Genomic DNA, 21949 nt, shown 5'->3' with positions numbered 1-21949 from the left:
TACTTGAGCAGGGTGAAAACCCAAAAGCCTCAGTGTGATTTTAAGCCTAAAGACCGAGCTTGTCCACACACACACACACACACACACACAGTCATTCCAACAATATCGGTCATTTCTCCCTGCTTCCTGATAACATCTACATGAGGCAGAATCATGTCCCCCCACCAAAGATGTCCATACCCTAATCCTGTGAAATGTTACCTTACATGGGAAGGGGACTTTAGTTAAGCTAAGGATTTTGAGATGGGGAGGTTATCCTAGGTTAACTGGGTAGGCCCAACATAATCGCAAGGGTCCTTATAAGAGGGTGGCAAGAAGGTTAAAAGCAGTTGTAGGAGATGTGACAATGGAAGCAAGAGATTGGAGTGATGCAAGGAAGGGGCCACAAGCCAAGGAATGCTTGGCTTCTAGAAGCTGAAAAAGGCAAGAAAATATCCTCTCCTCAGGAGTGTTCAGAAGGAACCAGCCCTGCCAACACCTTGACTTTAGCCCAGAAGATTCATTTTGAACATCTGACCTCTAGAACTCTTAAGAGGATAAATTTCCGTTACCACTGTCTGTGGTAATTTGTTACAGCAGCAATAGGAAATGAACACACCATCCTGTTGATTTGGGGAACAAGGATACGCCTTCCACAGACTTTATTAGAAATATTTATTTAAAAAATATATCTTTGGAGGCTTAAAAGGAAGTAGTGTAATGGGCAGGACAAAGTCTCCAGCTCCCCCTCAGATTCCTCTGGCCAGCTTCTCTGCACATTCTCCAAGTTGCAGGCCTCTAAGCAACAGTCTCCGTGACCTCTGCCGGGTGGTACCTGACACTTCCTTTGGTCCCACTTGGGTGTCTACACAACAGGGAACCCTAATCAGAAATCTCACCAAGGATGAGCTCATTTGCATGCAATTTGCATGAAGCTGTTCTGGACTCCACTTGGGCAGCAGGGGCTGGGCCTGAGGGAGAGGGTTAGTAAAATACCTTTGCTGCCTTCTCATTTGCACAAGGAAGGCGATGCTGGTAACCGCAAAGAGAAGGCCAAAAACCAGGGCCAGGATGTCTCCTGGAGGGAGGAGGAGAGAGACTGCCTCAGGGAGTGAAGAGGAGTCTGTAGGTTCCCTCAGAGCCTCTTCCACCTGAACCCCACCCCTGCCCCAAATTCTCCAGCTGCCCCCAGCATCTCCGAATCCAGCAGAGGCCAGCAAAGGGATGGGGGTGGATACACAAGAAGGGGTAAGATGAGCACTTTTTTCCTCTCTAAAAACAAAACGAAAGAGGTTGTTTGGGAAGGAGGATGCAAGGAGATTTCTGGAGCTTCATTCTGACCAACTCTTGCACTGGGGACAACAGGGGAACCCCCCTGCCTTGATCTGACGCTATCCTATTGGGGTTGGAGTGTGCTCTGCAGAAATGGAGAGGTAGCAGTGGTGGTCCTGACTAGCCCCTGAGGCTGGATGGTGCCAAGGGATGCCCCCAGCCTCAGGAACCAGAGGAGGGGCACAGACTCACCAGCAGCGAGACAGGAATTCAGGTGGACTGAGGAGAAAAAGGAGACATTAGAGCCAGGGGTGGTGATCACCAGTGACAGACAAATGAGGACACATGGGGAGGATGAGGGACCTGTGGCTGGGGGCAGGGGGCATGGCATCAGTAGACAAAGCTGCACCTGGCTCAACGGTCCCAGGGCTGCTGTCCACTCCAGCAGGGAAGGAGGCCTCAATTATTCGCCCATTCAAAGGCTGTGTAGCTCGGAAGTTCAGCTGTAGCCGAGAGTCATCAGGTCCCCACAGGGAGTCAGAGAGGGCATGGAGCTAGGGAGGTCAGCAGACAGTGGGGGTGGGCTCATGACACAGAAGCAAAAGGGTCACAGGCTTACAGCCAGCACCTCAGGGACCCACTGTCCACGTCTCCCTCATCTCCAACACGGCCACTTCATCTCTTTATGCCTCCTCTTTCTCACCTCCACCTACAACCCTTTCCCCCTCATCCCCTATGTCACCACCACACCCCAGCCCCACCTGCTTAGCACTCAGCTTTACTGTCTGGTTGAACACAGTCCAGATGACTCCCTGGGCACAGGGGGGTGTGGTGAGAGACCCCTCATATCGGAAGTAGCGGCTGAGGTCAGAGGGCAGCAGTGCAGATACATCCAGTCCTGGGACCCAAGTCTCAGAGTCTGTGGAGAGGACCTGTGCTGGAGTCCCACATAGATTGACCCCCCCGGCCATACACACAACAAAGCTTTGGGGTACAGGAATACATTTTTATCTCCCAGAAGCCAAGCTGACTCAACTCCCAGAAACCACTTCTTCACTGAGTGTGTCCCTTCCCATAACTCAGCGCAAGACATGACTCAGGAGGTAGTAAAAGGCTTTGGGGCGCACAGAGTGAGAGAATTGCTCCCCTGGCCCTCCCTCTGAGTCTTCACTCTTAGTTTGCACACTGTGATAACACGCTGGAATGCAGATTTAAGCCCAGAGTAAATCAAAAGAGAAAATGCGTTGAATAACTTGTAAATAAATACCTATAACTTTAAAAACACACAAAACTCAAAAAACACAGTTCTCTCTAGTTTAGCAAAACTTAAGGTCCAGTTGGGCAAGTGAAGTTTAAAATGACCTAGAGTGACTGAGAAGGAAAGAAAGATTTCCAACAAAAGTATTAACAAATTTAAAATATTTGATGCTTATGAAGGAGTAATAGACATCTCTCAGAAAAATTTTAGACTCAACCAGACTCAACCCCTGAAAGTTCCAAACACTATTTTTTTGGTCTTATTTGGTTTTTGTCTTAGTTTCTGTTTGGTTTTTAAACATAAAGCCTGTAGCCAGCAGTTTGCCTTTGTCTGTTTGCCTGTGTTCAGCTTCATAGTTATTATCAAGGTCACAGTAGGCCAGTTCACATTTCAACCCCTCTGTGTGGGAGGGAGCCCTTCTCCATCCTCAGACCTGAGGCTCCCCAAGGGCGGTTCTTTATGAGCAAGGGTATCAAGGGTAGTGGCCAAACCAACAAACTGACCTTCCTCAGCGATTTCTCCCAAATGTGACAGCAACTGCTCGTAGGCGCTGTTTTCTTCGGGGCCTTCCTAGGAGATGATAATGCAAGATAGATTCATACATGTATTTAGGGTTATGGCTGGAGGCCTGAAGGTGAGGTGGGTTCCCATAGTCCTCCCCCAGTTCCCAGCTCTGAGAACGCTGGGGGAACACAATATCTCATGTATTATTATTCAAGGTCAATATACTCCTACTTTGCAAACTGACGTAACTAGGCAGACTAGTTTTCAATGGCAAATTGGAGGAAGAGGAGGATGGTGGGTCACTTTACTAGGATACAAGGTTCTCAATGATGGGCTCTACTTACTTTTCCAATCTCACTCATCATTAACTCCACACCCATTCTATGTCCCCACCACAGGAAACCCCAATAAACTTTGTATTCATGTTAGCTCTGCATTCACCTTAATAATTCATGTGTTTGAGTTTTGGAGCCAGGACATGCTATTTCCAAGGTGCTTCTCTGAGCTTTGCGCTGTGAGGCTGGCGATCATGAGTCAGGGAGGGAGTGAGCCTAACAGGTGTTTCACCATCCACAGGTGTCTCACCATCCCTCCAACCTACTAGCCTCCTCTAATCATTGTGTATGTACTCCTGATCAGTACAGGTCCAAAGAGGTCACTAAATGCTTCTCTAGACAATATGGCATTTTGCAAAGGGGAAATTATGGGTTATAAGAGTATTAGACAAATGACTCTTCCTTATGTCCATTCTACTGCATCTGCCATTCCCCGAATGGGCCATATTCTGAGTCTTTACATGTACCGTTCGCTCTGCATGGAATATCTCCTTTTCTTTCCCACTAGTGAAGGCTTCAAGTTTCACCTCCTCTGTGAGCACTTCCCTGACTACCTTGTTGACTCTGCGTCCTGTGTATATATCTATCCTGTCAGCCTCCCTCACTGGCTGTGGGGAGACAAGGATCCACAGTTTCGGAACCTTTTGTTGGAGCCCAGCTCACAGTGGGTGTTAATGAAAGAACTAATGAGTAAATGAAGATGATAGCCAGGTGCGGGGTGGGGGTGGGTCTCTGGGGCAAGATACTCTGAGCCCGAGGGCTGGGGAAGCAGGGGTGGGGGTGTCCAGGGCTGGTACCTGCAGAAAGGCAGCCAGCACGGCCAAGCCCCCCGGGCGCCCCAAGGCCTCGTCAGCTTTGGCAAATGCAGTGCTGAGGTGAACCACATGGATCTGGAGAGGACACGGTAGGAGTGGGCGAGATCCCCTACCCCGCGCCCCACTTCGACCCTCCGCGGACAGCTTCGCGCTCACCTCGGCAGGGAAACGGTGACCGCCAACCGTGTGCTCCGAGCCCGGGCGACCCGCAGCCCCCCAGTGCAGATGCAACTGCAGGGCCCGGTACTCCTGCCCGGGACCTAGGGCCATCTCCAGCCCGGGAGGCAGACTCAGCTGCACTGCGTGGTGAGAGGCAGGTGAGCCGGGCCCGCCCCTCTCTCCGCAGAGCGCGAGCCTAACTCCCAGGGACAGTCCCTCATCCCCAGCTAGCCTCCGCCCCTTCCCCGAGGCTCCGCCCCGAGACCGCCTCACCGGTGTGGCCATTGTTGCGCAGGCGCAGTTCTGGTTGTGGCGGGAGCTCAAAGCCAAGGAGTTCCAGGGTTCGCAGGGCTGGGCAAAACGCGGTGAGTTCTGGACGGATATCTACCGGGGACTGAAAACGGCCAGCGCAGGCGGGGGACACCTGGGGCCATGGCGGAGCGCCTGGAGTGGGAGAGTATGTACAGGAAGTTTGATGACACGATCAGGAACTTCTAGGGAAGCTGAGTAGAAAAAGTGATGGGGTCGAGTCAGGAGGCATCCAGACAGGAGATAGAAATAAGGGATGTGGAGGGAGAGAGGCAGCGGGTGGTGTCAGGGACTGGCAGACGCGGATGCGGGGGAAGAGGGCGGGGGGTGCAGGCACTAGCAGAGCTGAGTGCCCACATTGGGTCTGTGCAGGGGGTGGGTGTCTCACCTCCATAACGCCAATGACTGTGGTCATCCCCTGCATAAATAAGAAGAATGAAGAAGCTGATCTTTGAGCCCAGTCCCTCGCCAGCGGCCAAAAGGAGGTGGGTCTCCTTCACTAGCAGAGGTTCACAAATTCAGATGTCTTACAGAAGCATAGCAGGTAACAGAAATGCCTGAAGCAGGCCAGGTGTAAAGCACTATAGATGGCAGCCAAGTAAAACGCCACAGCTTGACGGGCCACACAAAGATCCCGCTGGCCCCGGAGATATCAGTTTGCGACCACTGTCTCAGGGTCTCTAAAATGGGTGGAGGCCTCAGTTCCCAGGCCCAAATCAGTAGACCTTTTTCTCCCTTATTCATCCCTCCTCCCCACTCATCCTGTTCCCTTTCTGGTCTCCAGCTCGTTTTCCAAAGTTCCTGGCTTGAGAGTCAAGATACCAGGTTCTCCTACCTGCTGTTTCCTTAGTCCTAGGTCTCAGTTTCCTCATCTGTAGGCTGAAGATGAGGTGATTTCTACAAGCCCTTCCTGCTCTTCCTCTGGTACACCCCCGTCCTTCCTCTTCTCTCCCCTCATACTCTTACTTCTCTCCACCTTTGTTTTCTCTCCACATTCCTATCTTTCTCCTCTCCAGCCTCCCCCTTTCTTCTTTCCCGTCTCTTCCTGCTTACCTCTCTCCATCTGTGCCCCTTTTTGTCTCCCCATCTAGCTCTGAAAGGGGGTAAAGGGCTAGTGGCATGGGAGCCCCTGGGGTTGGGAAAAACTACCATCAGAGTACAGGCTCCTCTCCTTCCCTGAATAATCCCTACCTGGATTGGGGTTTAATGAGGGGAAGCATCAACCTCCTGGAGCCTAGATTTGCAGAGCTGATGACCACTTACCTTTTTTGTCTCTGTGGGCATTATTCTGGGGGCCTTGAGTATCCCTGGGAGTCTCAACAGTAGGTAGATCCTCTATCTTCAGAGAATCCTCTTCTCCTGCTTCAGTCTTCATTCCAGGTGGATCCAACTTTCCAGGTGGGTCCTCCTCTCCAGGTATATCCTCTTCACTGGGCAGATCCTCCTCACGCAGTGGATCGTCTTCCCCAGATGAATCTCCTCCTGTGGTGGGAGCCCCCTGCATCCAGAGCAGGCTCTGGGGATGGGCAGGCACCAGGAGGAGCAGTAATAACAGCAACTGCACAGCGGGGCCTGGGGCAGGGGCCGGGATCCACAGAGGGAGCCAGGGGCTGGGGCACAGGGGAGCCATGCGGCTGACTGTGGGGTGTCCTGGGACACGGTGTGTACGGTCTGTACGTGCATCAGAAACAGGAGCTGGATGGGGGAGGAGCAAGCCTGGAGGGGAGCAGACTGGCTCACAGAAGGCCCTTTTGTAGAGATGGAGCCAAAGCCCTGCAGGTCTGTCTGGCCCTGTGCCCCCTCCCTGATAGCAAAGTTGGGCATGGGGTGGAGTGAGCGGCAGGTATGTGCGCAGGTAGAAGGTTATCAGGGTCATGGGCTCAGCTTGGAACCCAAGGCACCACCTGGCACTATACAGGTTCTCCCTGGCACCGCCTGGCTGCTCGCCAGCCAACCTCAGCTAACCCTGGCCTGCTTCCCAGTCCCAGGCAGCTGGGGACCCCACGTCCTCTGGCTGAGAGGGGAAGCAGCCCATATATACATCCCTGGCCCAGCCAGGGAGCAGGTGAAGGGGTAGGGCAAGCTGTGGGGGGAGTCTGGGGGTGGGAGGGTGGATGGATGAGTAGGTGGGAGGCGAATTTGAGTATGAATGGAAAACTGTATATATTTATTAGAGAGTCTGATAGGTTTAAACTAAATGTATTATTCATCATATTACACCTTTGCTCAAAAACCTCCATTGGCTTTCCACACTCTACCAAAGTATCTTCTATCTGCCCATCTTCTCCCTCTAGTTGACTTCCAAGTCCCCTCAAAATACTACCAAAGAGACTTTTCCATCTTTTCTCCTACTACTCTCCCTCATACCCTAGCCAAATTAAACTATTCATTTTTTACCCAAACCTTTGACCACCTTTGTTCATTTAGTTCTCACTGCTGGGAATGCCTTTCACTCTTCTATTTATTTAGCATCTACCATATGTCAGGCATTGGGCTAATAGACTAGATGTATGGAAATGAATAAGACGCAGTCCCTATCCCGAGGAGCTTGCTGTCTTGTGAGTGAGGGCAAAAATCATCATAATATTTGGGGGAGAGAGATGAATTCTGCCTCAGAAAGTAATACAGAAGTAGGCAAAATTTGATCAGGGCTTAAAGAAGTAGCAGTTCAATTGGTTTAAAAAAGAATGGGGGAGGGGCTTCCCTGGTGGCACAGTGGTTGAGAGTCTGCCTGCTGATGCAGGGGACACGGGTTCGTGCCCCGATCCGGCTGGGCCCGTGAGCCATGGCCGCTGAGCCTGCGTGTCCGGAGCCTGTGCCACGACAGTGAGAGGCCCGCGTACCACCAAAAAAAAAAAAAAAAAAAAAAAAAAAAAATGGGGAAAATGGCATTCTGGGCAAAAGGGAGGCACCAAATACTTTGAGCAGAAGAATGACAGAATCCAAATCTCATTCTAGGTTATGTTGAAGGGTAGTGTGGAGTACGAATTGGAGGGGGAAAGTGGGTGCAAGGAGATGAATAGTGAGAGGACCCCAACAATGGGCTGGGATTCCCAGTCTGCCTATTCACTTAACATTTGGTAAGCTTCCTCTAGTCCTCCAGGCACTGTTCTAGACCCTAGGGATGCAGCATTGAACTGGAGAACAGCCTCTGCTGTTCTACAGCTCACATTCTAATAAGGCCCCTATGGCTTCAACAAACCAGAAGAGAGTAAGGCCATCTCAGGAGATCCTTATCTGGGGCTAACATTCAGTAGGTACAGACACCAGTATGGTTGTATAGGTAATTAAATATATTGAAATATTTATAATCTGGTTTGTAACTAGTCCCTAACTCCAGGGTGCTCCTGCTACCCCACTCCTCCCTAGGGACTGTCCTGACCTTATGAACTCACTAAAGAAGTAATGCTTGACACAGCAGGGGCTCCAGGACCCCACTTGAATGCCCCAACCAGTTTCCACTCTGGTAGGTCAGTAGTTGTGCACGAATGCACCCACTAACATGTTAAACAGCTTTACTATCTCCTCTGTCTAAATCCCTTCTATTATTTAAAACTCAGTTCATACAACCACTATGGAGAACAGTATGGAGGTTCCTTAGAAAACTAAAAGTAGAACTACTATATGATCCAGCAATCCCACTCCTGGGCATATATCTGGAGAAAACCATAATTTGAAAAGACACATGCACCCCAATGTTCATTGCAGCACTATTTACAATAGCCGAGACATAGAAGCAACCTAAATGTCCATCGACAGAGGAATGGATAAAGAAGATGTGGTCCATATATACAGTGGAATGTTACTCAGCCATTAAAAAAGAATGAAATAATGCCATTTGCAGCAACATGGATAGACCTAGAGATTATCATAGTAAGTGAAGTAAGTCAGACAGAGAAAGACAAATATCATATGATATCACTTATATGTGGAATCTAAAAACACATGATACAAATGAACTTATTTACAAAACAGAAACAGACTCACAGACTAGAAAACAAATTTATGGTTACAAAGGGGAAGGTGGAGGGGAGGGGTAAATTAGGAGTTTGGGATTAACCTATACACACTACTATATATAAAATAGATAACCAACAAGGACCTACTATATAGCACAGGGAACTCTACTCAATATTCTGTAATACCCTATATGGGAAAAGAATCTGAAAAAGAATGGATATATGTATATGTATAACTGAGTCACTTTGCTGTACACCTGAAACTAACACAACACTGTAACTCAACTATACTCTAAGATAAAATAAAAATTAAATAATAAAAAAAAAGACTCAGCTCAAAGGCCATCTCTTCTAGGAGGTCTTGCTTGACCAACTTTACACCACAGGAAGAGATTTCTGGTGCCTCTGAACCACCACAGTTCTTTGCCCTCACTAACAACCTTGTCTAGCATCCAATTCATATTAAGGTGATTTATGACATTATATCTGCTCCAATAGCCTTGAGGTCCATAAGGGCAGGGTCCAGTATTTGATTGATTGAGTCTGTCTTTTGTTCAGTATTACTTTATTATTGATCATTTTTCTCTCTGCAGATCACCGAGACAGGGCTTGAGAAAAACCAAACTAAATGCCTTCCCTGCCCTCAGGGAGCCCATTGTCAATGGCCTGTGTGTGTCAAACCGCAATTATTCCAGGAGCAGGACATCACATTTCTACAGCACCCCAAACTGTCTGCCTTGTCAGAGTGACTGTCATACTGTATGCCAAAACTTGTATGGCTGAACAAGCAGTCTTCTTAGGAGGTAGTCAGCCTAACGATCTAGGTTGCCATTTCTGGAGCTAAATTAAGAGCCATCCATGGCAATCTGATCCAGTGTGAACTCCTGATGGTCAGCTCATTGTCTTGGTCAGCTGTGTTGTCAGAACCTTGGTTGGACCCAGACACATGGAAAGTACATGGTAATATCTAAACTGGATGGGCCTGGACAAGACAGAATGTGGTAACGACTAATCTAGTTGAGGTGGAGGAGGTCATGGGAAGCATGGAGGACAGAAACACCATGCTAACTGAAGTCTGGAGTCTGTATGTCTAGAACTTTCTCCAACACCAATCTTAGTTTTATTTCATTTTCCCTCTTTCCAAATGTTTTGAATGTTTCCACCTTTTTCCTTTTTAGATCTCCATCAGGGTCTCCTTGTACAATTCTCCTTGGCACTTCTATGTGTCCACATGTCTCCCCTCCATCTCTGCTGCTTTTTCTCAGTATTTCAGAGTCCAGATTGCATCTAGGTACAGCTCTCTCTGTGTTACAGCTCCCTAATTTCCCAAGTGCCATTCTCCATGGTGCTGTCTCTTTCTTGAGCTCTCTGTCTCTGTGTGTGACTATGTCTCTGGTCTGGGTGGGGAATGTGGACTCTGACCCAAGATCGTGCTTTTGCAACTGGGAGTCTGCCAAACCCTGAAACAGGTTTGAGCTCCCAGAGTCTTGTTTCCTGAGTCTCCTCAGGGACAGAGTGTACTCAGGACTGATTGACTAAGGACACCCCCTCCCCCCACCCCGGCCTGACACACGACCTCTCTGTGGTTGTTTAAGGCCAAGTTTTTGGTCATTAGGGTCTATGTCTTAAGACATCGAGGGCCATGTCTCTGCTTATCCCAGGGCTGCAGAGGAGGGAGCTATTTGCTGGTGAAGTAGGAGGAAAAAGAGCCCCCTATTCCCCAGACATGGATTGGAAGCAAAGACAAATCACAGCCCTTCTGGGGCCCTGGGGACTCACCTGTAGTTCTGGCCCAGCTCACCATCAGTATTATTTTCCTAGGACTGCTGTAACAAATTAACACAAACTGGGTGGCATAAAACAACACAGATTTATTCTTTCACAGTTCTGGAGGCTAGAAGTCTGAAATTAAGGTGTTGGCAGGGCCCTGTTCCTTCTGAAGGCTCTAAGGCCTCTTCTAGCTTCTGGTGGCTCCAGGCATTCCTTGGCTTGTGGCTGCAAAACTTCAGTCTCTGCTTCTGACTTCACATGGCCTTCTTCTCTTGTCCTTATGTCTTCTACTGGATGTCTCTTATAGGAACACTTACCATTGGATTTAGGGCCCACCAGGATAATCCAGGATGATCTTAAGATTCTTAATTTAACTACATCTGCAAAAACCCTTTTTCCAAATAAGGTCACATTCACAGGTTCTAGGGGTCAGGACATGGACACATCTTTATGGGGGCCACCATTTAGCCCACTACACCATCAGCCATTTTGGAACTGAAGTGGGTGCACGGGATGAGAAGGAATGAGCTTGTGCTGGGGACCTTCATGTCTTCTGCCCATATCCCTCTTCATGTCCTTTGTAGGCAGTTTCATTTACTCCCATAGCTTCTATACTTGAGGACAGCCAAGTATCCCCAGGTTGGACTACCCCATGTCAGATCTATAACCACCCGCCAAATGGATATCCCCACTTGGATGTCCCACAAGTATCTCAAATTCAACAGGCCTGTAGCCGAATTCACTTGTCCCCAAAACCTCTTCTTCCATACTCCACCAAGTGGTCTAAGCCAGGAGCCTGGTGCCATCTTTCATCTTTTCCTTCACGTCTGAAGGAAAGTCAAGTCATCAAGCACTATGGATTCTACCTTCTAAACTTTTCATCCTCATTTTTCATCCTAGTCCACACTTCCATCACCTCTTACCTGGGTAACTGCACCAGCCTCCTAATGGGTCTTGCTGAGTCCAGCTAGCCAGGGTGATCTCTCTAAAATGCACATATAATCTCACTCCCTATTTAAGACCTCTGAATGTTTCCCATTGCCCTTAGGATAAAGTCCATAGTACTACTTGACATGGCCTTCAGAGGGCTGCCATTGCCCTGTTCTCCTTGATGGGTTTGCAACCGAGGTGGGTCCAGTCAGAGTGAAGCTCTCTGTCTCAAGTATTTGATAACTGAGGGAATTCACTTTCACTTTGTCCAGACATGGATGAGGAAACACACAGCCTCTGGAACTGTGGGCAGCCACCTTGTAACCCCAATGGAAGCCAGCCTTAAGATGATAAAACCATGGAAGGCAGAGTAGAATGGTAGAAAGCAGTCCTTGGTGATTTGACTGAGCTGCTGGATTAAGCTAACCCAAGTCGTCCCCCCCCCCCCCCCCCCCCCCCCCCGCCTCCCCCCCCAGTATCTGGACTTTTCAGTTGCATGAGCTGATAAACTATCTTATCTTATCGTTTAGCCACTTTGATTTACGATTACTTGTGACACAGTCTTACTGATATAAATTCCCTCTATGGTTTGGCCTGTGTCTACCTCTCCAGTTTCCTTTCTCATCACACTTTCCTTTGCAATCTGTGCTCTAGTCTTATTAAACTTATAGCAGTTCCTTGAATGCATTGCATGCGTGTGCATGTGTGTTTTATCTCCGAGCCTTTGTCCATGCTATTTGTCTCTCTGTCCACCGCACCCACATTGCCGGCCCTGCCTAGCCAGGTTTTGTTTTGTTTATCCTCCTGGCATCCTTCAGTTCACATGTCACTTCCTCCAAGAAGCCTCCCTGACTCCTAGGCTAGGGCCAGTCCCTTCACTCCTGCATGCATAGAAGCCTATATTTCCTTTGTAACGTGTATCTCACTTTATGGTGACTCCTTACCATGTGTGTCATGCTGGATTAAAAGCATTCATAAGGGCAGGGGTCACATTTCTCTTGTCCCCCATTTCATCTCCATGCCTGGCATAAGACCTGGTGCGTGAGAGGCATTTAATTTTTGTAGAATGACTGGTAATTATTATTCAAAGCATCCCTAGGGCTTCTCCAGTGAGTTGAAAGCAGAGGTTGAGGGTAATTAAAGGACAGAGGAAATAAAATTTTTTTTGGCCGAGCTACGTGGATTGTGGGATCTTAGTTACCTGACCAGGGATTGAACCTGGGCCCCCAGCAGTGAAAGCACCGAGTCCTAACCACTGGACTGCCAGGGAATTCCACCCCCCCAATTATTTTTATTTTTAAAATTTATTTATTTATTTATTTGCGGTACGCGGGCCTCTCACTGTTGTGGCCTCTCCCGTTGCGGAGCACAGGCTCCGGACGCGCAGGCTCAGCGGCCATGGCTCACGGGCCTAGCCGCTCTGCGGCATGTCGGATCTTCCCGGACTGGGGCACGAACCCGTGTCCCCTGAATCAGCAGGCGGACTCTCAACCACTGCGCCACCAGGGAAGCCCTAAATTTATTTTTTTAAATTAATTAATTAATTTATGGCTGCGTTGGGTCTTTGCTGCTGCTGCGCGCAGGCTTTCTCTAATTGTATCGAGTGGGGGGCTACTCTTCACTGCAATATGAGGGCTTCTTATTGCGGTGACTTCTCTTATTGTGGAGCACGGGCTCTAGGCGCGCGGGCTTCAGTAGTTGTGGCTCAGGGGCTCTACAGCACAGGCTCAGTAGTTGTGGCGCATGGGCTTAGTTGCTCCACAGCATGTGGGCTCTTCCCAGACCAGGGCTCGAACCCGTGTCCCCTGCATTGGCAGGCGGATTCTTAACCGTCTTCCCTGGCCCCTCTTTCCTTTGGCTTTAGGGGAGAGCTGCGGGCAGAATATGGTGTGCCTGACTTGCTCTGTGGGACACTGGGTCCCCAGGGAATCAGTTGTCTCCAAGTGTCCTCACTGTGTCTTGCTCAGCTTTGCCCTCTTCTTCCTCAAAAGTTGAGTGATTTCCCAACCTGAGCTCACAGCAGGCTCTATTCCCCTGTCCTCTTCCATCCACCTAAAGCACGTTCGCACACTGGCAGGATACCCAAACACACCCATCACTGACTGCGCCCTGGGAGTGTGCTCTGTTCCCATTACCTGGGCTCATGGTGATACCAATTGTCATGAGATTATCTGCCCCCTTCCACCCTTGAGCTCTTAGTGTGGACTGTCCCACATTCACCTGAGACAGTGTAGCCAGTCCTCCACCTATGTGGCATCACCAGTTCCCCTGTGACCTGTCCAAGGTACAGTCTGACCCAAACTCTCTCTTGCCTCCATCGAGCCCTTCAAGTTTTTCCCTGATCTAAGGCCAGCATTTCTCCTTCCTCAGCATACTTAGAATGTCAGAGAGCTAGAGGCGGCCTCAGAATCCTGACAATACCCTGGTTCTTGGCTTCGGGCCCAGATTCTTAGGAGTCCTCAGTGGTAGGAATAGGGTCTAAAGTTTCTAACATTTTGCTTTTTAATAGCATTTTTTTCTAATTACAAAGTAATGCACGCATGCTCAAGCAGAAAACTTGGAAAAAGCAGAAAAGTATAAGGGAATTTTAAAAGTCACCCTATTTATCCCATTCACCCCCTCAGTGGGCCAGTGCCTGGAACAGATTTGGTGCGTAATAAATATTTGTTGAATGAATTATCTTTGATCCCATCACCCAGAGATAAAAGCCACAATCACCTTTCGATTGTTTATCCTTCCAGTCATAGATATGTTATACTACCTAAATAAGATCATATTGTACACAGTTTTATGGCCTGCTTTTTTTCTCTCGTCAATACACTATGTGTTTTCCCATATTGATAGCTTTTTTACATCATTAATGCTTTCATATTATTCTTCAAATGGCTCTACCATAATTTTCCCAGCCAATTCTCTACCATTGGGCATTTAAGTGATTTCCAGTTTTCTGTTGTTACAACATCTTGCCACCCATCCTAGTACATATGTTTTTGTCCACATATCTATTTTTTAGGATGCATTCCTAGAAGTGGAATTGCTGGGTTAGAAGAGTAGGCACATTTTAAGATATCTCATGCATACTGACAAAATGGCACTGCTAATTTACCCTCCAAGGCTATTGCCAGTTTTCAAAAAGACCTAAGTAAGTAAAGAAAATCTGGTACATTTTATCTCTGGACTAGGTAACACAGACTCATCAACTCTAAGCTTTTGGCCAGAATTACAGCAATTCCGACCCACCATGTTAGTTATTGACACTTGCTGACCGGAAGCTAACTGGCTATCAGGTTTTGGATCAGTATGGAAAGAGAAAGCAAGTTAGTGACTTAAAGCCTATCAACTTTTCCGGGGGCCAAAATATTCAAAACCTGGTGACCCGTGAGGATTCCTAGTAATAAAAGCATTGGGGACAACTGGACCCCGGTGTCTGGCATGGGCCCAGGACAGAATCTTAATTCTACAGGTGGGGCACTGCGACCCTGCCCGTGTCTAAACGCCCAACTCTCCTGACTCAAAGTCCACGCTGCTGCCCCAACTTAGTGCTACTCAAAGGAGGGCCACCCACTTGCCCCAACCTGCCCTGCCCCGAAAGGTGCCGCACACCGGCAGCGCCGCCCTGGCGGTGACCTGATGCGGTTCAGCTGGCAGCTGCGCATGCTCCGTCCTGCGCGCAGTCTCTAGGCGCCAGAGGGCGCGCTCCCCTCCAAGGCCCCGCCCCCACGGCCCCGCCCTCTGAGCCGTTGGGATTTGAATCTCCGGCGGGCTGCGGCTGGAATTACCGACCCTCCAGTCCGGCATGGAAAGCCCGGGCCCCAGCGTACGGTGCCCGGTGCAAGAGCAGCGTGCCCGTTGGGAGCGGAAACGCGCCTGCACTGCCCGGGAGCTGCTGGAGACCGAGCGGCGCTACCACGAACAGCTGGGGCTGGTGGCCACGGTGCGGGGCCCGCACACCCTCCCGTAGGGGCGGGGACCCCTGGGTGTGAGAGGGCCCCTACGAGGTCGGTGACCCTGACTGGGGTACCGTGGGTCCTGACCTGGACGCCTGCACGTAGGGACCTCAGGCCGACTTACACAGTTTCTAGCGGCGCCTTGGCACTGGCTTCATGTTTCTGCGGACTGCATGCCGGTATTCTCTCCTTCCGCAGTACTTCGTGGGGATTCTGAGAGCCAAGGGCACCCTGCGACCACCAGAGCGCCAGGCCCTGTTTGGGCCCTGGGAGCTCATTTACGGCGCCAGCCAGTGAGTAGAAGGGGCGTGGGAAGAGAAAGGAGGGAGAGCTCTGGCCTCTGGCAGTGCACGGAGCTCAGAGTCGGAGCGACCCCGGTTCACATTCGGAGTCTGCCAGTTACCTCACTTGTGGTCTTGGCCCAGTGCCTTAATCTGCCCCAATTCTCCACCCGTAAAATGGGGTAATAGCACTACCTCCGGGGCAGGGGTAGGAGAATTAAAAGAGGTGGTGCTTGAGTAGTTCTTGGGCTGCTCTTTTATTGTCCTGACCTACGCAGAGAGCTGCTTCCCTACCTCGAAGGAGGGCGCTGGGGACAGGGGCTGGAGGGCTTCTGCCCCCACCTGGAGCTCTACACCCAATTTGCTGCCAACGCTGAGAGGTCCCGGACCACCCTGCAGGTAACCTGAAGATGACCTCAAGTCCTCCTTCCCCTCTTCCTCCATACATTGCCTCTTCATCTGCAGACCCAAACTTCATTTATACTGCTCCTGCATTTATAGAGCCCTGTGGGTGTCCAGCTCTGTACTAAGTTCCCTGTAGGGAGACGGGGTTCTCTCAGGAGCACACAGCTTCCTGAGGGCTGGGGATGTGTACACCGAAGAATACAATAGTAGGAGAGGCTTCTCTCCTTGCTGCCAACTCTTTCCCCGTCACTCTAGGAGCAATTAAAGAAGAACAAACGTTTCCGGAGGTTTGTGCGACTTCAGGAAGGTCGCCCTGAGTTTGGGGGCATTCAGCTCCAGGACCTGCTCCCTCTGCCTCTGCAGAGGCTCCAGCAGTGAGTGAACTCACCCTGACACAGCCAACTTCTCTTGGAATACTGAGTCTGTATGATTGCTGCTCTCAGCTTTGTGGGATTCCATGGGATTTGTCCCACTGTGTCTCTCCTGGGACAAATTGCTCCCAAAAACTTTTTGCAAGAGTAAATGTGAACCCACTGGAGTACCTGGGCTGTGCAGCCTCAGGCCCTTAGCTGGGATTGTGGAACTTACACTGAAGTGAGGGGCCTGTAATAAGGTTAGTAACAGGGTTTCTGGAGATGAAAGGCTCGCCTAGCTTAGAATTTGTCCCTGCGGATGAGTTAAGAACTTAGTTGTCTGTAGCATCCTCCTTAAGTTGATTAACTTTCACCTTGGGATCTGGCCTCCTGAACCTTGGTCAGTCTGCCCCTCTGACTCTTCAATGTGGAATGGAAGAGGGCCATGTGGTGTGAACCCAGGTTCTGAGTCTCAGATGAAAGAGGGGGATAAAATAGCCACAAGCAGGTCTTTCCTGGCTTTGCAACTGAAGTTTGTACAGGGGGTGATCTGTGTGTCAGGCAGAGGAAATTTTGCCCAGCTCTACTTCCCCTCGTAACTTCCAACTGTCTAATTCCAGGTATGAGAATCTTGCCATTGCTTTGGCTGAAAACACAGGTCCCAACAGCCCTGACCATGAACAGCTCACAAGTATGTTCTTGCTCCTCCACAGCAGTCCTTGGAGACTGCTTCTCTTGTATCCATTTCTGGTTCTGACCTCCAACAATGTCTGATATGCCCCTATCTTCCAATGACTTGTATACAATGTTCCTATTGCCCTACATACTCTTTAAGAAGTTAGACTCTGACCCTGGTCCTCTCTGGAATAGCCTGTCTTTCACCACCACCATTCACCCAAAGTCAAAGTTGTGTTGGGAGTGGGGCATGGAATATTATTCCAGGGGCTGCCCGGCGGATAAGTGACACTGCCCAGAGAGTCCACACCATCAGTCAGAAACAGAAGAATGACCAGCACCTCCAGCGTGTCCAGGCTCTGCTCAGTGGACGGCAGGCAAAGGGACTTATCTCAGGTAGTCTGTGTGCTTCCCCTCAATCCTCAAACTACCCTTTTCCTACCCCCCATCCTCTCTTTTGCCAGCACATAACCCCCATTTCGTCAGCCTCCCTTTCCTTCTATTCCGTGCATCACGGTCCTGAAGCTGCACCAGAATAACAGCTCTCCCATCCCCCAGGTCGCTGGTTCCTACGCCAGGGTTGGCTGCTGGTGGTGCCTCCCCGAGGGGAGCCTCGGCCCCGAATGTTCTTCCTCTTCTCTGATGCACTCCTCATGGCCAAGCCTCGACCTCCATTGCATCTGCTGCAGAGTGGCACCTTTGCTTGCCAGGCCCTCTACCCCATGGCTGAGTGTCAACTCCACAGGGTCTTTGGCCACTCAGGAGGCCCCTGTGGTGGACTGCTCAGCGTAAGTAACAGGCGAGAGCCCTAGGTGAGGTAGGAGAGGCCCAAAATATACCTCAAGTGCCTGTGCACCATTCATCTCCTAGGCCTGGGCCCCCCTCACAGGAACTGAGCCACCTACATTGAGAGCATAGTAGGGCTTGGGGTTCATACCTGGTTCTCACTTCAGCCCTAAATTACCTCAATGGAAACAGCAGGGCCTTTAGCTTAAGGCTGGACATTTCTGAGCCATGTGCTAAGAGGTGGTCTCTCCCTAGCTGTCCTTTCCCCACGAGAAGCTACTGCTTATGTCCACAGACCAGGAGGAGCTGTCGCACTGGTACCGCAGTCTGACTTTGGCCAGCAGGTAAGTTATTTTCCTTCAGAAGAGTGCTGTGGTGAGGCCCACGAGCTGGAGGCAGCAGTTTGGGGCCTCTCTCACGTCTGGAACTCACTCGCACCCCTCACCCCACTCCTCCATCCAACACCCTGGGTGGTTTTGTCAGAATAGAGTGCTCATGCCAGTGCCTGAACTATCTTCTCTCCACAGCAGCCAGAAGAACTAGAGGAATCTTACAAATTCGAGTCCAGGATACCTCAGAGTCGGGAGTACAAAGGAATCTTCTTCAGTACTAACAAAACACAGACTCTTCACAGTTTGAGAAGGGTCATTCTGTGTTTGCGTGAGACCAAGACACGCCATGTCATTTGAACAGCTCTTGAGAATCCGGACACCAAACCTGACCCAACTGAACCTCAGCTGAACCAGCTATTTTTATGTTGTATGTAGTTTCTATAATTTATTTTCCCACAGGATTTTAGTAAAGTTTTTTCTTTTTTGGAGAAGCTTTTTATCTCAGCTATGCAATATGAGAAAAGGGGTTTCTGTGCCCTGAAGGCTGGCATGACGGCGGCCTCAGGAATACAAAGAGAAGGACTGGAGCTCCCTCTGTCTTCTCAGCTCCTGCACTGGAAGACAGCCTCTTTATGTCCTAATAAGGGAAGCTTTTCAAGAAGGCCCAGTTGTTTTTAGGCACCTAGTATGGGTGGGTGTGTGTGTGTGTGTGACCAGCTGGAATGGAAAAAGCACACAGGATCATCCAGTCACAAGAACAGACTCTGTTTTACTAAACTGTCAGCTGTTGTCCCTCCTTCCCGGTGGGGGCTGTGACTGGGGCCCTTTGCTGCAGCCTTCCGGCATCTTCTCCTTAGCCCCTGCTCCATTTCCCTGGGAGTAGCTAGGTTCCTCGTCCCTGTGCTCCAGTTTAGGGGCTCCTCCCAGGCCTGACTGTCACCAGCCTCTTCCTCGTCCTCCTCTATAGATAAGTCCTCAGGAAAGGGTGTGCTGGCCTCTGTGAAGAGGAAGATCAGGCATGTTCCAGTCTGAGAGGCTTTGTCTCTACCTCCACCAGACTCTCACCTCCCAACCCTGTACCTGGTTCTGGAACCTCCACACCCTTGTTTGGTTTGCTCTCTCGTAGCAGCTGGTGGATGGCCTGTAGCTTCATGTGCAAAAGCTCCTGCTGGGCTCCAGCCAGGGTAGTCACACTGCAGATATGTCCACTCAGAGGCTGCCCAATCTCTGTGCCCACCTCTCCCACCTACCACAAGTTCCCCTGGCCACAGGGTCATTGCTCTGCTTACCGCTCAAAAAGGGGCTCCAGCTGGGCCATCAGACTGTTCAGGTGTTGTTCTGTCTGGGCCAGCTGTTGTGTCAGCTGGGCCAGCTGTTGCTCTGGGGTAAGGGAGAAAAGGAGAGCAATGGTTACCAACCTTCTGCTGTCCCTTAATCCCCCCCAAGTACAGACTTCTGCAAAACCCACCTGACTGCAGTGAATCCTTCTTGCCTGCCTCCTCTTGGAGAAAAGTAGCCTCATCTTTCCCCTGCTGTGGAAAAAGGCAAGGGCAATGAGGTTCTCAATAACCTCAGTCTTGGGGCTTCCCTGGTGGTGCAGTGATTAGGAATCCGCCTGCCAATGCAGGGGACACGGGTTCGAGCCCTGGTCCGGGAAGGTCCCACATGCCACGGAGCAACTGGGCCTGTGCGCCACAGCTACTGAGCCTGCGCGCTAGAGCCCGTGAGCCACAACTACTGAGCCCACGTGCCACAACTACTGAAACTTGCACACCTAGAGCCTGTGCTCTTCAACAAGAGAAGCCACTGCAGTGAGAAGCCTGCACACCTCAGCAAAGAGCAGCCCCCGCTTGCTGCAACCAGAGAAAGCCCACGTACAGTAACGAAGACCCAATGCAGCCAAAATAAAATAAATAAATTTACAAAAAAATAAGTAAATAAATTACCGCAGTCTCCAAAGCCAGAAGGAGGAGGAGGACAATTTCAGGTAGACAAAACTAGTGGGTTTTTACCTCAGAGAATCATAATCACAACTAGTCCAGCTCCTCAGCCAGGACAGGAAGCAACATGTCAGTATGCCCCACACGTGGTTGTTTAGTCTACTGAAACACTTCCAGGAAGGAGCAGCTGTCATCAGTTTGATAAAGTTCTGGTTGTTAGTTTATACACAAAGCCAGAAACTGTCCTGTGTGCATCTTCTTTTCATGGTACTGATCAGAGCCTTCCAAAATCATATCTTTTCAACGTGATAGCCCCTCAGGAATTTGAAGAAATTGGTCATACCCCGTCTTCTCTGGTTTAATAGTGCCAATCTTTTGCAGTCAGTGCTCATTTGACACGGTTTTCTCTAGTTGCTTTACTCTGGTTTGTTTTAAGAGCATGTACTGCTCTTAAAACAGTGCCCTCAAGAGAGTAACATTCTCCAGGAGTGTTCTGATCAGAAAATAAAGCACAATACCTCCTTCCTAGCATTGATTTGGGAAGTGGGTTATCACATCACACAACTGAACTTTTTCAAATAATAAACTGCTGCCAAATTATGTTTCTTTCATACTATACTTGGGTCCAAGAATAGAATTTATTATCTATCCTTGTAAAATTTCATCATTATATTCAGTCTCTCATTCTAGCCTGTCAAGTCTATTTTGGATCACGATTAGCCATCCCTTCTAGTTTCATATCATCTCCAAATTGGCTCAGCCCTCTATATTCCAATGCAAGTAAGTGATAGGGCCAGGGCTAAAGGGAGAGCCCTGGGAGGTACTACTTTCCATTTCAACAGTTTCAATCCACCACAATATACTGTCAGTTCACATTGCAGGGCCTCCTTCCCAAGGAGAACTTGAGACTGCTTGTTACCTCGAACTCTAAAAGCACTTTGGCTACAGTAATCAACTGCTCGTGCCAAGGTTGGAATCTCACCGGGAACTGCACTTACTGTAGTATGGACATTTGCTGGGTTCCAATCCCAGCTCCACCAGTTACTAGCTCTGGGTGGTCTTGAGCAAGTGACTAAACCTCTTCACTGGATTGTTGGGAGGATTAAATGTGATGATCATTATTTATTTACAATTTACCAAGGGCCCTTCACATCCACTACCACGCTGGATGCTCAAAATAACCCCATAATCTTAGAAAGCCAGGGAACTCTTGTCATTTTACAGACTGAAGGGAAAATGTGTCTTCTTCTTGGTACCATAGCGTCCCCCTGGGAGATTCAGGCTCAGGGTATCCCCACCCCTGGTCGTCCCGCACCTGTAAACACTTGTACAGCACAAAAGCCACGGCGGCTGCGGTGTACAGCGCTCCCAAGGGCAGTGCCCCGGCCCAGGCCCGCTCGCGCTGGTTCTTGGGCGGTGGCGGCGGCGGCCGCCGCCGGGTTTCCGTGGCCCCAGGGCCGACCTGGGCGGCGTCCCCTGAAGAGGAGGGCAGAAGCGGTCAGTACAGCTGGGGTTTGGGGCCTGTGGGCAGTCCCAGCCTCCCTCCAGCTGCCCTCACTGGTACCTGGGTGTGCCCGGTGGTCGGGGCTGGTGCGGTCTCCGAGCACCTCGGGCAGCGCTGACACAAGTAGCAGCCCCAGCGAACCCGCGAGCGACACCACGCTCGCCATTGCAGGCAGACACCGCGAGAACCGAGGCGGCGCCGGCGTAGGTCGGACGCACCCGAGCGCTCCCGAGCCCGTTCAGCTCCGGGCTTCCCAGGAAGGTCACGCCCACCCAGTGTGTGGGCGGGGCCAGGCCTATTTGCATAGCACTGTGGGTCCAGCTTAGTTCATTTAAGAAATTAGTTCATTTCTTACCTCTATATAGGTATTCTGTTAGCCAGGATGTCTCCAGAAGCGTACAGTCTTAGAAGATTATAACTGGAAGTGGTTTTTATT

The 21949-nt window shown here is 50.0% G+C and overlaps 3 protein-coding genes across 14 annotated transcripts; 1 reads left to right on the top strand and 2 right to left on the bottom strand.

Moving 5' to 3' along the window:
* Positions 1-564: 564 nt before the first annotated feature.
* CA9 (carbonic anhydrase 9) lies at positions 565-7473 on the bottom strand. 9 transcript variants are annotated; one of them, XM_004312858.4, is made up of 11 exons: positions 5895-7443; positions 5020-5049; positions 4596-4766; positions 4320-4462; positions 4146-4238; positions 3013-3079; positions 2013-2170; positions 1661-1805; positions 1504-1530; positions 976-1057; positions 615-844 (listed from the first exon to the last, which is right to left on the bottom strand). In XM_004312858.4, the coding sequence occupies exons 1-11, from the start codon at positions 6505-6507 to the stop codon at positions 778-780; spliced, it is 1596 nt and encodes a 531-aa protein (XP_004312906.3). In that variant the 5' UTR covers positions 6508-7443; the 3' UTR covers positions 615-777. The 9 variants fall into 9 exon arrangements, 8 of the variants coding, with proteins under 8 accessions (XP_073662363.1, XP_073662362.1, XP_019804691.2 ...); XM_019949132.3 differs by having other exon boundaries at positions 592-1057; positions 5895-7450; XM_073806260.1 differs by having other exon boundaries at positions 614-844; positions 4146-4462; positions 5895-7446.
* Positions 7474-11748: 4275 nt separating this feature from the next.
* Positions 11749-18560, top strand: ARHGEF39 (Rho guanine nucleotide exchange factor 39). 3 transcript variants are annotated; one of them, XM_033858236.2, is made up of 9 exons: positions 11749-15224; positions 15436-15530; positions 15797-15917; positions 16179-16297; positions 16897-16967; positions 17219-17347; positions 17510-17739; positions 17993-18081; positions 18268-18560. In XM_033858236.2, exons 1-9 carry the CDS (start codon positions 15087-15089, stop codon positions 18278-18280), a joined length of 1005 nt encoding a protein of 334 aa, XP_033714127.1. In that variant the 5' UTR covers positions 11749-15086; the 3' UTR covers positions 18281-18560. The 3 variants fall into 3 exon arrangements, with proteins under 3 accessions (XP_033714127.1, XP_004312905.1, XP_033714128.1); XM_004312857.4 differs by having other exon boundaries at positions 18265-18560; XM_033858237.2 differs by having other exon boundaries at positions 15110-15224; positions 15343-15530; positions 18265-18560.
* Positions 18561-18813: 253 nt separating this feature from the next.
* On the bottom strand, positions 18814-21851 carry CCDC107 (coiled-coil domain containing 107). 2 transcript variants are annotated; one of them, XM_019949066.3, is made up of 6 exons: positions 21574-21851; positions 21325-21485; positions 19538-19598; positions 19359-19449; positions 19150-19262; positions 18814-19066 (listed from the first exon to the last, which is right to left on the bottom strand). In XM_019949066.3, exons 1-6 carry the CDS (start codon positions 21677-21679, stop codon positions 18819-18821), a joined length of 780 nt encoding a protein of 259 aa, XP_019804625.1. In that variant the 5' UTR covers positions 21680-21851; the 3' UTR covers positions 18814-18818. The 2 variants fall into 2 exon arrangements, with proteins under 2 accessions (XP_019804625.1, XP_004312903.1); XM_004312855.4 differs by having other exon boundaries at positions 19538-19601; positions 21574-21849.
* Positions 21852-21949: the final 98 nt, after the last annotated feature.

This window comes from Tursiops truncatus, chromosome 6 (assembly GCF_011762595.2).
Source record: "Tursiops truncatus isolate mTurTru1 chromosome 6, mTurTru1.mat.Y, whole genome shotgun sequence".
NCBI lineage: Eukaryota > Metazoa > Chordata > Mammalia > Artiodactyla > Delphinidae > Tursiops > Tursiops truncatus.
This window is presented reverse-complemented; position numbering and strand designations above follow the sequence as displayed.